General features: G+C 37.0%; 1 protein-coding gene across 3 annotated transcripts in view; it reads left to right on the top strand.

Moving 5' to 3' along the window:
* LOC110450327 (mitogen-activated protein kinase-binding protein 1-like) overlaps window positions 1-17,220 on the top strand; it is a 117,456-nt gene that overhangs the window by 40,096 nt on the left and 60,140 nt on the right. For all 3 annotated transcript variants that reach the window (XM_021497909.1, XM_021497997.1, XM_021497836.1), the window contains exons 3-13: window positions 7,344-7,458; window positions 8,307-8,399; window positions 10,225-10,341; window positions 11,467-11,562; window positions 12,116-12,298; window positions 12,997-13,157; window positions 13,904-13,979; window positions 14,121-14,234; window positions 15,249-15,395; window positions 16,587-16,653; window positions 16,915-17,029. In XM_021497909.1, the coding sequence (XP_021353584.1) occupies window positions 7,344-7,458; window positions 8,307-8,399; window positions 10,225-10,341; window positions 11,467-11,562; window positions 12,116-12,298; window positions 12,997-13,157; window positions 13,904-13,979; window positions 14,121-14,234; window positions 15,249-15,395; window positions 16,587-16,653; window positions 16,915-17,029 (1,284 nt within the window). The remainder of the gene's footprint in view (window positions 1-7,343; window positions 7,459-8,306; window positions 8,400-10,224; window positions 10,342-11,466; window positions 11,563-12,115; window positions 12,299-12,996; window positions 13,158-13,903; window positions 13,980-14,120; window positions 14,235-15,248; window positions 15,396-16,586; window positions 16,654-16,914; window positions 17,030-17,220) is intronic.

Below are 17,220 nucleotides of genomic sequence, written 5' to 3'. Positions count from 1 at the left end.
TAAACTTGAGAGTTTTAACTTTGAATCCAAATTGCTGATGTTCCGTCAGGTACAGCTAGTAGTTAGGTCTATTCCTTGTTGTGTATTAGCCATATCATTTTAAACAACCGATCATTTGAGGATTAAGGTCAGTAGAATTTAGTGATGGAGACCTATGTCTGATGGTGGTATTCATCATTATGCAGCTTTTCCCTTGGATTTAAGAGAAGGAAGATACAATACCGTTACTACATCCAGGTCAAGTGATACATAGGCTTAAGTTTTGTAAAGGACTAAGAAATAATATGTTAAGGTGTGACTAGGAAATAATATGTTAAGGTGTGACTAGGAAATAATGTGTTTAGGTGTGACTAGGAAATAATGTGTTAAGGTATGACTAGGAAATAACATGTTTAGATGTGACTAGGAAATAACATGTTTCGGTGCGACTAGGAAATATTGTGTTAAGGTGTGACTAGGAAATAATGTATTAAGGTGTGACTAGGAAGCAATGTGTTTAGGTGTAACTAGGAAATAATGTGTTAAGGTGTGATGAGGAAATAATGTGCTAAGGTGTGACTAGGAAATAATGTGTTAAGGTATGACTGGGAAATAACATGTTTAGATGTGACTAGGAAATAACATGTTTCGGTGCGACTAGGAAATATTGTGTTAAGGTCTGACTAGGAAATAATGTATTAAGGTGTGACCAGGAAGTAATGTGTTTAGGTGTGACTAGGAAATAATGTGTTAAGGTGTGACGAGGAAATAATGTGTTAAGGTGTGACTAGGAAGTGATGTGTTAAGGTGTGACGAGGAAATAATGTATTTAGGTGTGACTAGGAAGCAATGTGTTTAGGTGTAACTAGGAAATAATGTGTTAAGGTGTGATGAGGAAATAATGTGTTAAGGTGTGACTAGGAAATAATGTGTTAAGGTGTGACTAGGAAGTAATGTGTAAAGGTGTGACTAGGTAGTAATGTGTTTAGGTGTGACGAGGAAATAATGTATTTAGGTGTGACTAGGAAGCAATGTGTTAAGGTGTGACTATGAAATAATGTGTTAAGGTGTGACGAGGAAATAATGTGTTGAGGTGTGACTAGGAAGTAATTTGTTAAGGTGTGACTAGGTAATAACACTTTTAGGTGTGACTAGGAAATAACACTTTAATGTGTGACTAGGAAATAATGTGTTTGGTGTGACTAGGAATTAATGCTTTTATGTGTGACTAGGAAATAACTCTTTTAGGTGTGACTAGGAAATAACGCTTAAAGGTGTAAGTAGGAAATAATGTGTTAAGGTGTGACTAGGAAGTAATGTGTTAAGGTGTGACTAGGTAATAACAATTTAGGTGTGACTAGGAAATAATGTGTTTATGTGTGACTAGATAAAAACACTTTTAGGTGTGACTAGGAAATAATGTGTTTATGTGTGACTAGGAAATAACACTTTAATGTGTGACTAGGACATAATATGTTTAGGGGTGACTAGGACATAATGTATTTAGGTGTGACTCGGAAATAATGTGTTTAGGTGTGACTAGGAAATAACGCTTTAAGGTGTGAGTAGGACATAATATGTTAAGGTGTGACTAGGACATAATGTATTTAGGTGTGACTAGGACATAATGTATTTAGGTGTGACTAGGAAATAATGTGTTTAGGTGTGACTAGGAAATAACGCTTTAAGGTGTGAGTAGGACATAATATGTTAAGGTGTGACTAGGACATAATGTATTTAGGTGTGACTAGGACATAATGAGTTTAGGTTGACTAGGACATTACATGTTTTGGTGTGACTAGGAAATAATGTGTTAAGGTGTGACTTGGTAATATTGTGTTAAGGTGTGACTAGGTAATATTGTGTTAAGGTGTGATAAAGGAGTAAGTTGTTGAAGTGAGGATAGGAGATATTAGGTCATCTCTGTTGAGATAGGATTTACTGGTCCTGCTCTTGGATCATGCTTCTCTGGCCAAGAGTAGCAAAGTTTCTCAGATTGTTTCTGCTGTAACATGAAGGCTGTATATGCCAAGATGGATATTTCAAAGAAAGGCAGATAATTAGTACAAGATAGCAGTTATGAAAGGAAATAGCTATATAGGCTGTTGAGAGTTTATCTGTGAGCCGACTCTCATGGCTTTGCTCAACAGAACACATCCAGATGCAATCTCCTTTGTTTTAATATCAGTATGATGAAATGCACATGCACACAAGGAAATTTGTAAATTAAGACAATTACAATCTTTTTGAAGAAAAAGAAAAAGAGTTTGTTTAAGATCTAGAGACATTACATGATTGGAAACAGTCCACACCTATTGGTTAATTCCTGGTCAGATCTCAGCCGAACAGCACCTGTATTAAATCAACTACAAGTTAGGTCATAACACCATGTTTTACACTCAGTATCTGTGTAACACACACTTCTGTATAGGAGATTATAGTATGACTGGTAAATTTCTCCAATACCTTTATAAATACTGTTCACCAACACCCCTGAAAATACACTGACAACCAATAAATACCCCTGATAAGTAGTGACCACCTATATACCCCTCATAACTAGTGACTACTATACCAACCGCCAATACCTTTATAAATACTGACCACCAACACCCCGGAAAATACACTGACAACCAGAACTCCTAAAGTTCTCTGTTATGCCCGATTTTATGTTGATGTGTTCTTTTATATATGGGAATGCAGTTATGACACTAAGAAGTGAATTTGGCATGTCACTCCAGCCAAAAAAGTATCAGTACATACAGAAGTTGTTTTGACCTAGACAATATGGGTGTGTGATATTCAGAGTTGACTTTTAGAGGTTTGGGTGCATGCACGTGTCTGTACTAGTTACCCATGTGATGGATGCCATTCTCGGTGTATGTAGGTATGGCTCCAGGCCTTAAAGTCTGCAGCAGACAGCCCACTCTGTAGTACCTTCAGGTATATCATTTATAACTCCAACTGGTATTACAGTGCCCTTCTCTAGCGTGTCACATTGGGAAACTTCACAGTCTGTATGCTGTAATAATAAATAGGACTGAAATGATGCATTTTCTCATGATACAATACATAACTTTATACAAGACAATAGGTATTGTTATCAATATCCAAAAGCTAAATGATAAAACAGAATATAGCCTCTTTGTTGGGATTTTCATGCCTTAGATCTTTATAGTCTATATCTGCAACTAATCCAAAGTAGCATTTTCCTGAGGCTAACCTTAATTTGTGTCCTTTATTTTCAACGGCAATAGATTTTTTTTTGTATGCCCTTATTTATTGGTTATTGCCATTGCTTTGACACAACTGAAACGTAGAGGCTTCAACATAATTTCACTTAGATGGGAGAAAATGCTTCATTGCCAGATTTTCTTTTATCTACAGAGGGTATGGCCTCAATGTTATAGGTAATTGATGTTAATCCTATACAACCTAAGATCAGTTGACAAGTTTTCTTATATCTACAGAGGGTATGGCCTCAATGTTATAGGTAATTGATGTTAATCCTATGCAGCCTAAGATCAGGTGACAAGTTTGCTGCGGTTCCTTGCATTATGTTGCATCTTCCTACTAATTATTTGTTGACTATTACCTTCACATTCAATGTTTCCTACCAGATACCAAAACGCTGCCATGCTGCAGGCGATTTGAAGTGTCATTCTACTTTAGTTTATTATGTGATTGGGTGTGTATTAGAGCTCACATCAGCAGTAGTAACACTGGGTCTAAATTTGATAAATGTATTGGCCTTGAAGAGTCTGTAGCAACTAAAACATGAAATAAACTTCCAGTGAATGAACAATCCCCATCACTTTTCTTCAGAAACATACAGGTTATACTCTACTGTCCTACAGACATACAGGTAATACTGTCCTACAAAAATACAGGTGCGTAGTACTCAACTGTCTTACTGACATACAGGTAATAGTAACTGTCCTACAAAAATACAGGTACGCAGTACTCTACTGTCATACAGACATACAGGTAATAGTAACTGTCATACAGACATACAGGTAATACTCGACTGTCCTACAGACATTTAGGTAATACTCTACTGTCCTACAGACATACAGGTAATACTCTACTGTCCTACAGACATATAGGTAATACTCTACTGTCCTACAGACATATAGGTAATACTCGACTGTCATACAGACGTACAGGTAATACTCTACTGTCCTACAGACATACAGGTAATACTCGACTGTCCTACAGACATAGAAGTAATACTCTAGTGTCCTACAGACATATAGGTAATACTCTACTGTCCTACAGACATACAGGTAATACTGTCCTACAAAAATACAGGTGTGTAGTACTCAACTGTCTTACTGATATACAGGTAATAGTAACTGTCCTACAAAAATACAGGTATGCAGTACTCTACTGTCATACAGACATACAGGTAATACTCGACTGTCCTACAGACATATAGGTAATACTCTACTGTCCTACAAACATATAGGTAATACTCGACTGTCATACAGACATACAGGTAATACTCTACTGTCCTACAGACATACAAGTAATACTCTAGTGTCCTACAGACATAAAGGTAATACTCTAGTGTCCTACTGACATACAGGTAGTACTCTACTGTCCTACCGACATACAAGTAATACTCTAGAGTTCTACTGACATACAGGTAATACTATAGTGTTCTACTGACATACACATAATACTCTAGTGTCCTAATGACATACAGGTAATACTATAGTGTTCTACTGACATACACAAAATACTCTAGTGTCCTAATGACATACAGGTAATACTGTCCTACAAAAATACAGGTATGCAGTACTCTACTGTCATACAGACATACAGGTAATACTCTAGTGTTCTACTGACATACACATAATACTCTAGTGTCCTACTAACATACAAGTAATACTCTACTGTCCTACAGACATACAAGTAATACTCTAGTGTTCTACTGACATACAGGTAGTACTCTACTGTCCTACAGACATAGAAGTAATACTCTAGTGTCCTACTGACATACAAGTAATACTCTAGTGTCCTACTGACATACAAGTAATACTCTAGTGTCCTACTGACATACAAGCAATACTCTAGTGTCCTACTGACATACAGGTAATACTCTAGTGTCCTACTGACATACACATAATACTCTAGTGTCCTACTGACATACAAGTAATACTCTAGTGTTCTACTGACATACACAAAATACTCTAGTGTCCTACTAACATACAAGTAATACTCTAGTGTTCTACTGACATACAAGCAATACTCTAGTGTCCTACTGACATACAAGTAATACTCTAGTGTTCTACTGACATACACATAATACTCTAGTGTCCTACTGACATACAAGTAATACTCTAGTGTTCTACTGACATACAAATAATACTCTAGTGTCCTACTGACATACAGGTAATACTCTAGTGTCCTACTGACATACACGTAATACTCTAGTGTCCTACTGACATACACGTTATATTCTACTGTCATACAGACATACAAGTAATACTATACAGTTCTACAAACATACAGGTAGTACCCTACTGTCATACAAACATACAGGTAGTACTCTACTGTCCTAGAAACAAACAGATAAGCTGTCCCATAATTGAGTTCAGTTATATTCACCCTATATCTCAATGAGAGACACTTCATGTTCAAGGCTGCTATAGTTTGATGACTTAAGTTCATTGTCAGGAATCCTCTGGATGTGGCAGATACAGGGGTAGTAGAACTACAATATAAACATACATTATCACCTGGATCTTATTCCTTTGCCAAATCCCTATACAGTGTGAACAGGCATTCTAGCTTGTTATAGCAAATGTTTACTAGTGATGATTTGAGGATAATGAAAAAATGTTTATTCAAACATAATTCTGTTTTTAATCTTTGTTAAAGTGCTTGTTCCTTCAAAAGTAAACAGACAGGTTTATCATTATCTAGGTCTGATTACAGTTGATTGTGCCTGTATACCCCGTGTGATGTAAAGAATACCCGGCCATTCGGTGCAGGCCTCAGTCAGGAAGGCATCAGCTTTCATTTTCACATGAGTTTTCATCTTTACTGTTCTACATGCCCAGTGATAGCTAGGAAGTAATCTGTGGCTCTGTAGTTAGATAGTGCACTAGTTCTGCTTCTCACAGATGTATGTCAATAAAAAAAGATGTAAGTCTCCAAGATAGTGGTCATCTCTTTGATTCAGTTCAGATCACCAGTGTGTTGGGTATAGAGAGGATACATAGTAAAGGTTTTAGAGGTTAACGTTCCTCAGACCTGGTTAAGTAAAACAGCAGTGTTCCCTTGTATCCAACTAAAGATGTACTGATTGACAAAGAGGTGTTTATAAAATATTGCAGCCTAGCTTTTGATGTAGTAGTTACTGCGATGTTTGGACACGATAGAATCTCGGCTTTCACTTGTCTAACTTAGGGGCTTGTTGCTTCTAGGTCACAGTGCAATTAAAAAAGAATACTTAGTGAAAATTAATGGGACAATTGGAAGCACTTATTCATATTTATGCTAAACTTGTGTGTGATATGGGGTGTTTTGGTGATACTGCTAGTTGTGTATAGGCGATATCCTGAACCTTATCAGCCTGGCATAAGCCATATCTGTTTAACTTTGGTTCAACACATTTCACTAAAATTACGCCTTGATTACACTTTTTGTGTCATTTCTGACGATTTGGATGCTGTACAAAATATTGACATGTAGTTTATGGTAAAAAGCTTATAATATGACTATTTCCATATTCTTCCTAGTATCAACCCTCGACCCATATAAGCATTCGGGGTGGTATCGAGGTCTCTAGTTGATACAGGGTAGGATATGGAAATTATCAAATGGTAACCTATGTCCCATCATATTTGACAAACAAATTCCATCACACATATCCCCTTGTACATATCCCATTGTATACCTTCATCAATATTCTTTTAAACATATGTTTATATATATCCTTTAGTTTAAGTAAGACCTCAGTGCATTATATCAGCAGTGTACCAGTAGTGTATACACATTCACTCATTACATGCTGGATTAGCTAGGCTAAGCCCAGGAGTTATTAAACCAGAAGACTTGTAGTCATTATCCTAAGTTTATCCTGGCAAAAAGTTTACGATGAAATTTAACAAGGAAATTGAAAGTCAAAAGAAAATTAGTAGATATTAAAAAAAATCATTGTGCTGAGGATGTTAAGTTTGAAATGTAATAATAAATCACCTATGTCAACAAGAATTCAAGGTTTGCATCCTCTGACAATAATTTTGTTCTGATTGTGTAGTGTTCTAAAGCCTGTGCAGGTTGTATAATCCGTTCTGATCTGGTCAGTTGGATGTGTGATTAGCGTGTATAACCTAGCCTGATCCTACTTCCAGGTGTGTAGTGGTCCTTATCAACAAAGGCAAGCAGTCACACATACTCAACTTCTCAAAGAAAACCCTCACATCGCTTGCATTTTCGCCAGATGGGAAACACATCGTCACAGGGGAGGTAAGTAGAGACACAATGTGCCAGGGGAGGTAAGTGTCGACCTCTATGTAGGTAAATATAAATAATTTATACCAGTATCATTACTAGAGTTTCAGTTGTTGTTTTTAATGAACATGACTAGTATTGTACAATCTTGTCACTAATAGGATAAAGAGTCTCATGTATAAATTAATTTAAATCCTGGAACATGACATCCATAAATGTTTCATGTTATGTAATATTATTGTGAACAATTTGACTTTTTATGTAAATACTGCTGACGTAGGTAAACCATAAGAACTGCTTGCTAACTCAGCTGTTTTCAGTTGTAACAATCCTCCTTGACATTTGTTGGTCCAGCAGTATACATTGTGTGTAGGATTTATAGAAGTGGTGTATATTATGTGTATCTATAAAGAGAAATGTTGGGATGCTCGGTCTATCTATGCATGAATAAATCAATGGTTTATTGCACATCTTTTATTTGAAAATTGATTGTTTGATTGAATGAAATAGATATGAAATAAAGCCATCTGTGGAAATAAACAGCAAACTATCTGTTACAAGACAAAAGGTTTTATTTTTATTATCCATTGATTTATAAACTTGATGAGTCAAAATCAGCGACATATGTTTTGTAGCGTGATAGATGACACGGAAGAATTCCTGTACACTTCCTCGACTTATCAAATGTAGAACATCTTACCTGTGCAATGTAAAGAACTATAGTTAGCATGTCTATTGTGTGCTGAATTAGAATAACTTGATGAAATACAACAGATTATAGGGTATTGATCAACACAGATTCAATGTTGGGTGTGTTACGGTAGAGGCTTTTCATGTATGTTGTTTTATTCTCCACCTCACAGAGCGGGCACCACCCAGCAGTCCGGGTGTGGAATGTGGAGGAAAAATCACAAGTTTCGGAGCTCCATGGTCACAAGTTTGGAATTAATTGTGTGGTAATGATTTTATATTAAATTGTTTTGCACATGAGCTTCAACAACTTTCAATTTACTTGATTTTTAAGCCGCTCTTGGCGAGAGCCGTTTGTCCAGAAAACGAAATGACGAACCCACTTCCGTTCGGGGTGCGTGCGCATAATTCAGTCTTGCATGCTTCCGCCATATAGTTTTGTTATCGTAGGAAGTAGAATCTCTGACATTCACCTGTGGGTTACATACAGTCTTCTGATACTCTTCTCCAAATAATTATCCATACTTTAAATAATTGCTGAAAACAAAATGTTTATCTCCCCGGTGCATTCTACGAGTGTTGTGGTGTTGAAATTCGTGCACTGGGTTTGAGCGTTTTAGCAACTCGGATTGAGGTCTGAGGAGGTTTACGCGTGTGAAACACATATGAATCGAAAAAGCACATGTGAAGCCTGTCAAGCATTGGCGCTGTCTGTAGAAGGAAGAAGTAAATATATATACTTATAAACTGTATGCGTGATGAAGTATAACCTTTACTTTGATGTTTCAAACGGGAACGTAATATGACATATCGTGCTTAGGTTGATAACGGCAATGGCTCTTGAGACGAGACGATATATGTGAACTGTGTATGCTTATCAAACATTTCTGTAACACAGTATGCTTTTTCTGGTGTATTTATTTATGCAAATGTAACAATTTAAGAACATGACACAACTGCCACTGCTGTTTGACAAGAATTCGCGCCGTGTCAAATATTATCAAATCCGGTGTAAAGGAAATAACTCTTATGTTGGTAAAGTCGCATTGAGAGATATAATTCAAACATATTCCAAGAACATTTGTAAGATTTTGTACATTCAATGACAGTAAATAAAGTCACTACATATATTAATAATTATTATTAATATGAATAAAAAATAAATCAAATTAAAAGGAGTACAATGTCTCTTTTCTCTTTGCATGTTTTCCCACTTCTGTTAATTATCTTTCATTTCACAAGCACAAATGCACCTATTCTTTATTATCCATTCACCGATTGCCATTATGCACGTAAATGCTCATGTCACATCATCGGAGGATGCTAATTAATGAAAATGATAACAATGCGTCACACATAAAAATGGTGAAAAAGAGGAGAGGGAGAATGTTTTTAAAGCATCATTTAAGAGGTGATTGATTTTGGAAATTCCAAAGGCAACATCATCACATGACCAATCTGTTATCAGTATCCCCTCCTGAATTTTTTTCCTGGTTGGAAAATCCCATTCAGTCACGATAATTTACCAATTTACTTGAAAAGTTGCCTATTATGGCTATTTTGGGGCAGAATTTTGAAAGGTTCTACAATCATTCCAATTTTCCCAAATTGCTAAACACCTAAGACGCATTACCATTTAAACAATTTGTTTATGAAGACTAAAGCTTATCTCGTGTAGTTGAAATAGAGAAAAAACAAAATAAGACAAATCATGTAAATAAACCACACTATTTTTATGGTTCAAGCCATCAGCTTTGGTTTAAGTGACAACTTCACACAAGTTCTCATGAGTTTGTACTGGTTCTCTGTATCGTTCGTCCAAATCAAAATGGCGGTGTTTGATCTCGACGATTTTCTTCAATGTTCATATGAATGATTTGTCAGTTAAATTACTCGTGGAAAGGACGAGTAGGTGGAGAAAAGATTGAGTCACTGTTCTACGGCCTTGTGTTTACAGAATGAGGATGACTTACGATGTGTGTTAGATATTTCATTTCTTATATGGATGAAGAAATTGTTTTGGAAGTTCAACTCATTTTACCTTTTATGTAATTGTTGCTGACCTTAGCCCATTTATTTTCATCTTCTCAGGCATTCTCACCCAACCTGAAGTACCTGGTGTCTGTTGGCTCACAACATGACATGATAGTTAACGTCTGGAACTGGAGGACTGCAACCAAGGTGGCCTCCAACAAAATCTCCAGCAAAGTAAGTCACCAGCTTAATGAACACATTGACAGTAACACCGCCACAGTGGTAGTCATAATGAACACATTGACTGTAACACCGCCACAGTGGTAGTCATAATGAACACATTGACAGTAACACCGCCACAGTGGTAGTAGTAATGAACACATTGACAGTAACACCGCCACAGTGGTAGTCATAATGAACACATTGACAGTAACACCGCCACAGTGGAAGTCATAATGAACACATTGACAGTAACACCGCCACAGTGGGAGTAATAATGAACACATTGACAGTAACACCTCCACAGTGGTAGTAATAATGAACACATTGACAGTAACCCCGCCACAGTGGTAGTAATAATGAACACATAGACAGTAACACCGCCACAGTGGTAGTAATAATGAACACATAGACAGTAACACCGCCACAGTGGTAGTAATAATGAACACATTCACAGTAACACCGCCACAGTGGTAGTAATAATGAACACATAGACAGTAACACCGCCACAGTGGTAGTAATAATGAACACATAGACAGTAACACCGCCACAGTGGTAGTAATAATGAACACATTGCCAGTAACACCGCCACAGTGGTAGTAATAATGAACACATTCACAGTAACACCGCCACAGTGGTAGTAATAATGAACACATTCACAGTAACACCGCCACAGTGGTAGTAATAATGAACACATTCACAGTAACACCGCCACAGTGGTAGTAATAATGAACACATTGCCAGTAACACCGCCACAGTGGTAGTAATAATGAACACATTGACAGTAACACCGCCACATTGGTAGTAATAATCTTGTACATTTCCAAGTTGGGTGTAATTCTGTGTGATTAATGTTAATTATTGGTTATCTAAGGCGTGAGGGGGGGTATTGAATTCAATTCTGATGTTTTGTTCTAATGAAAAGAAAGGGCTTTTCATGTGAGGAACAAAACGGCTAACAAACTTCTACAGAATGTTGTTTGGTGTGAAACAGAAATTATCTCCCTTTGGTGTATTCATGGATTAAATTAAATTTAATTTTAGGGGAAAAAAGGTAACAAATTGTATAATTGAAGGTAATGACCACTTACTGCTTATTCGTGTTGATGTATAAGAGTGTTTAACTTTTTTACATTGTAGGTGAATGCTGTAGATTTCTCAGAGGATGGATCCATGTTTGTGACTGTTGGAAACAGACATGTGAAGTTTTGGTACCTGGACAGCAGTAAATCAAGGGTATATAATGATAATCTGCTATAGAACCTGGTGTATACGTTACCTCACTCTAGCCGGATCCTAAGCTACTATAGTTTTACACTTACATAGGATCCTGCATTACTGGTCATGTTCTAGTGACAGTTTAATCTAGCCCAACAGTGTGACACTTCAAACTTCTCTGTGTCAGAAATCCCAGGTGTACCCCTTAACATGTGTGTATGACAGGAAAGAGGACCTAACCTCTATGTGGCATCACCACGTCATATAACATCCTGTTATAGTATAATGTGTAGGATATCATTCTGGATTTTATAAGCTGGATTTAGTCTCATTACTATACATAATAACAACCTGCAAAGGAAGACAATTTTTTTGACTCGTACCCTGCTTGGTTTTGAAATATGAGCTACATGGCGTTCATAGCTATGTAATAAGTGTATTATTATTTTGTGGTTTAAATAATGTGTTGAATTTGTATTTAAATAGTGTCAGTGTTGTATTTAAAGTTATCATTGTCTGTTATAGTGAGTTTTGAGGGTGGTGAGAAGGTAATTATCATTTACTGTTACAGATCAATGAGACTGTACCACTCCAGGGCCGCTCTGGGATCCTTGGTGCACAGAAGAACAACTTCTTCTGTGATGTTGTTTGTGGTAAAGGGAGGATGTCAAAAAGTGTCTTCAGCATAACACAGTCTGGACTGCTGTGTGAATTCAACGAAAAACGACTACTAGACAAATGGGCAGAGTTACGGGTAGGTGTATAAATAGTTAACATTCATTTACAAATTGGCAGAGTTACGGGTAGGTGTATAAATAGTTAACATTCATTTACGAATGGGCAGAGTTACGGGTAGGTGTATAAATAGTTAACATTCATTTACAAATTGGCAGAGTTACAGGTGGGTGTATAAATAGTTTACATTCATTTACAAATGGGCAGAGTTACAGGTGGGTGTATAAATAGTTAACATTCATTTACGAATGGGCAGAGTTACAGGTGGGTGTATAAATAGTTTACATTCATTTACAAATGGGCAGAGTTACAGGCGGGTGTATAAATAGTTAACATTCATTTACAAATGGGCAGAGTTACAGGTAGGTGTATAAATAGTTTACATTCATTTACAAATTGGCAGAGTTACAGGTGGGTGTGTACCCTTGGTAAATTGTCAATACTTTCTATTGAGTTGTACTGGCTGTAAAATATTAGGGTTTTATTTAAACAAATTATCAAATGGTCAGATTTACTATATTTTTGGAAATTGAAACGAAATATGAAGATTGAGCTGTATGATTGTCGTATTTCATGTTGTGATGTCCTTGAATAGGACCTGTATAGTTACGGCTCTACTGTTACATTACAGACGCCCAGTGCCAGCTGTCTGTTGTCCTTGCTGTATAGGACCTGTATAGTTACATTGTATGTGATGGCTCTACTATTATGTTGCAGACGCCCAGTGCCAGCTGTCTGTCAGCAGGAGAGGACCATATATTTGTCGGCTGTGCCAATGGTGTGGTGCGGGTGTTTAGTGGCAGGAACCTGCACTTCCTGGTTTCACTGCCCCGCCCTCACCACCTCGGTGTAGACGTAGCCTCAGTACTCAGTCCCAGGTAAACCCTTCCTTCTATTCTTCTTTCCTATCCCACCACTATAGTGCCTCATCTGTTAGACTGTGCTCTCCTTCATTTTCCTCACCAAGTCTTTGTTGTCAGCCCCCTCTTTGGCTGTGCTTTCCTTCCTTTTTCACTCCATCTCACCCACCTTCTAACTCCTGTGTAAGTCTCTATTGTCAGTCTCTGTAGGTCAGGCCGTTCTTCCTTACTGACCATAATTCCCCAATGTTAGCCCTTAATCCATATCCCAGGAGCAATCCCCCTACTTTGTCCACCTCACCTCCAAATATCAGACATATATCAGTTCCTACAAAACTGAGCTCTTTAGCCCTGTGTGCTACCCAGGGTAGGGTCTCTGTTGCAGTTCCCCAAAATGCTGCCTTCTTCCGTTTAGCCCACACTTCTCTTAAGTATTATTGTATGATATTGAAAACAATCACAAAAATCCTAATTTCCTCTCCTGCTTGGTAATATTAACACCTCTCAATCCTTTGTACACCAAAAATTTTGTTGTATTCTTTGTAAAAATTTGATGGAAAACAGGATTAACACATTCACCCATGGAAACTCATTTTAACTATTCCAATTCAAAGGTTGGAATAGTTCATTGTGAAATTTCAGGGGTGAATGAGTTAAAACTATTGGTTTGTTAACTTCTCTTTATTTGATCAATGTTTATATTGGAGTCGGTAATCGATGGCTTTCTGTGCATATGTAACATAAGTTACCATATTTGTTTGTAGTCAAATTCTGCCAAGTAAAGAGGGTTCCAAGTTTCCGGACACGATTGGACTGGTTTATGATGACGCACACAAGAAGGTAAAATTTGCACTTTTCTCATGCTGTTTGTGAAATATCGAAGACAATGTTTATGATAATTTAAGTTAATAAGTATTCTTCATTTGTCATGAAATACAATTGAAGGCTTGATATAATAAAGATTTGTGTATTTGACTTCAGACGACATGTATCTATAATGACCACAGTGTCTATGTGTGGGACGTCCATGATGTGAAGAAGGTGGGCATTGTGAGATCCTTTATGTACCACAGTTCCAGTATTTTGGGACTAGAGGTGAGTGAACCAGGCCTGCATAAAGGGGCATAACTCTAACAAAATATATTTTTATTAATTTTCTTTTAAATAATACTAGAGCTTTTTTACAAGGATTGATTTTAGTCAAGTTTCTTTTGTTTAAAAGCTGAATGTCAATATGTTTTACATATTCTTGGTATTGCTAGGAAATGTTAATTAACACACCTCGACACTGACCAATGATTACCTGGGAATAGTGACTCTACATAGGCTCTCATTGATATGTGTTTCACAATACCTGGGTATATTGATTTTCCTTGACCAATGCCTTACCTGGTTATATGGATTTTAATTGATCAATGTCTTACCTGGGTATATGGACTTTAATTGATCAATGTCTTACCTGGGTATATGGACTTTAATTGATCAATGTCTTACCTAGGTCTTACTCAGTTAACTTTTCGATATTAAGTTTCTTTGACAGTGGGGTCAGCATAAGAGGAAAGAAACATTCACTTGGGTATTTGAAATAAATTGGTTACACAGAGATCCTTCGAGAAGTCTACTTTCTAGATGCTACTTTTTTTTGTAGACTAGAACAGTGTCTCCCTAAATTTGAAGTGTAAATATCTTTCAATCCTTTTCAGCCGTTCAGTTTACCTGAACTATTTCCTTGTGCAATATCAATACTCAGTACAAGTGAAAAAGTCATCCAACCACATTCCATACACTGTTTATACCTTAAGGCACACATTTGTGAGACACCATACACAAATCATTTCACATTTAACTTTAGGTTCTCATAGCTTCATCCACCCTGATCATACCATGAACCAATGTTAGGTTTGGTGTGTGTTCACAAGCAAAAACACCACAACAATGTGTCAGTTTAGAAGAGAGTTCAGCTATGGGCACACTTCAAATAAAAAGATCAGCCAAACATTTTTTAGAAAATGTTCCTGATTTTTTTTGTGTCTGAATAAAAGTATCCTTTTACTGTTCACCATCACACCAGTTTATTATCAGTCTTATTGGGTTGTTGTTTTGTTTCAGGTGGCGCCCCCTGTACAGGACGGGGAAACACCAGTGCTGCCCCCTGGCACTTTTATCACATGCTCCACCGACGACACGATACGTATTTGGAATCTTGAGAATCATATGACAGAAACAAAATGTTACAAACGCAATGTATTTTCAAATGTGAGTATTTCATGGTTATATGAAAGCTTGATGTAGGATTTAATAGTGGTGATTAAATAGAGGGTTCTGCTCAAGTAATGTTAAGAGTAATATCTTATAGTAAGCAGGAGTTACTGAGACACAGGTTTGTATATAATATTTGTTATTGAGGCAGTGATTATATAATCTCAGTAACTGAGACAAAATAGCAAGATAGTTGATAATGTAAAGGAGTTCCTGAGACATATGTTTATATATTTGTTAGTGACACAGTGTTTATGTATAATATCAGTAACTGAGACATGTTTGTGTTGTACAGGAGCTCCTGAGACACTGCCAAAAATCTGTGTAACAAATTTATTACCACTTTGAGTCCTTTATATTGGTTTTATACAATTCCCCGTCAACTTTTCTGTTGTCAAGATAAAAATGGCACAGTAGATTTACCTCATTTAGTTTCGTTTTATCAAATTCCTCGAACTGTTCGTCCTGATTCTTTTCTTTTAAATATGTCCTCAGCATGTTTGCCGCTCGTCTGTTCGACTTTTGTGTGTTTTGTGGTACATAGTTAGTCCTTTTGGCGAGTATTTCCTCATCAGTATGCGAAGCGAAACGTTTTGTCATTTTGTAAACAGCGCCGGAAGCAGACGACGAATGCGAGTTGTCTCCCGTTGCCCGGCGGCAAGATACAAAGACACGTGACCCGTATACCCCTTGTAAAAGCACGTGATTCCACAGTATTACTGCTGAGAATCATGTGACATGACCGTATACCCCCTGAGATTTTCGTATACCCCTTGAGATTTACGAATGCAGTTTGGTACACTGTAGTTTTTTACCAATCAGATTCCTAGATTTTTCTCAAATGGGTAAAAAATGTTTATATATTTGTTAGTGACACAGTGTTTATGTATAATATCACTAATGAGACATGTTTGTGTTGTACGGGAGTTCCTGAGACACATGTTTATATATTTGTTAGTGACACAGTGTTTATGTATAATATCAGTAACTGAGACATGTTTGTGTTGTACAGGAGTTCCTGAGACACATGTTTATATATTTGTTAGTGACACAGTGTTTATGTATAATATCAGTAACTGAGACATGTTTGTGTTGTACAGGAGTTCCTGAGACACATGTTTATATATTTGTTAGTGACACAGTGTTTATGTATAATATCAGTAACTGAGACATGTTTGTGTTGTACAGGAGCTGCTGAAGATCTGTTACATTGATCCCTCCATGATGTCTCTACGGGATGTCGACTATAACCCAGGTCAGTATCGTTCTTTGTTTTCTATAACCAGATTTGTGACAATGAAAGACCCTATATATTTCTATACATGGTAGGCAATACAATAATTACTGTTTGAAAGGAGTGAGTTACTTCCCTTAGACTGCTTTCCAATTTATAAAGATCATAATATTTTTTTTTACAAGATTTGGCTTGTGCTTTTCACAATGGTTTGTGTGTATTTGAATGTAATGTTCATTGTTTACCATATTTCCTCCTAATGTTATTATTTATTAATCACAGCTGGAGGGACAGACAAGACTGACACAAACTATGATGGTAAAAATGGTATCCGTTCTCTCTGTATCAGCCCAGATGGTCAGCATCTAGCATCAGGGGACCGGATTGGCAATGTGAGGTAAGTAGCCCAATCCCATCACAAACAGTAGTGTCTAGCATCAGGGGACCGGATTGGCAATGTGAGGTAAGTAGCCCGATCCCATCACAGACCAAAGTAGTGTCTAGCATCAGGGGACTGGATTGGCAATGTGAGGTAAGTAGCCCGATCCCATCACAGACCAAAGTAGTGTCTAGCATCAGGGGACCGGA

This window comes from Mizuhopecten yessoensis, unplaced genomic scaffold, assembly GCF_002113885.1.
Source record: "Mizuhopecten yessoensis strain PY_sf001 unplaced genomic scaffold, ASM211388v2 scaffold57, whole genome shotgun sequence".
NCBI lineage: Eukaryota > Metazoa > Mollusca > Bivalvia > Pectinida > Pectinidae > Mizuhopecten > Mizuhopecten yessoensis.
The sequence above is the reverse complement of the archived record's forward strand: the minus strand, read 5'-3'. Positions and strand labels throughout refer to the sequence as shown.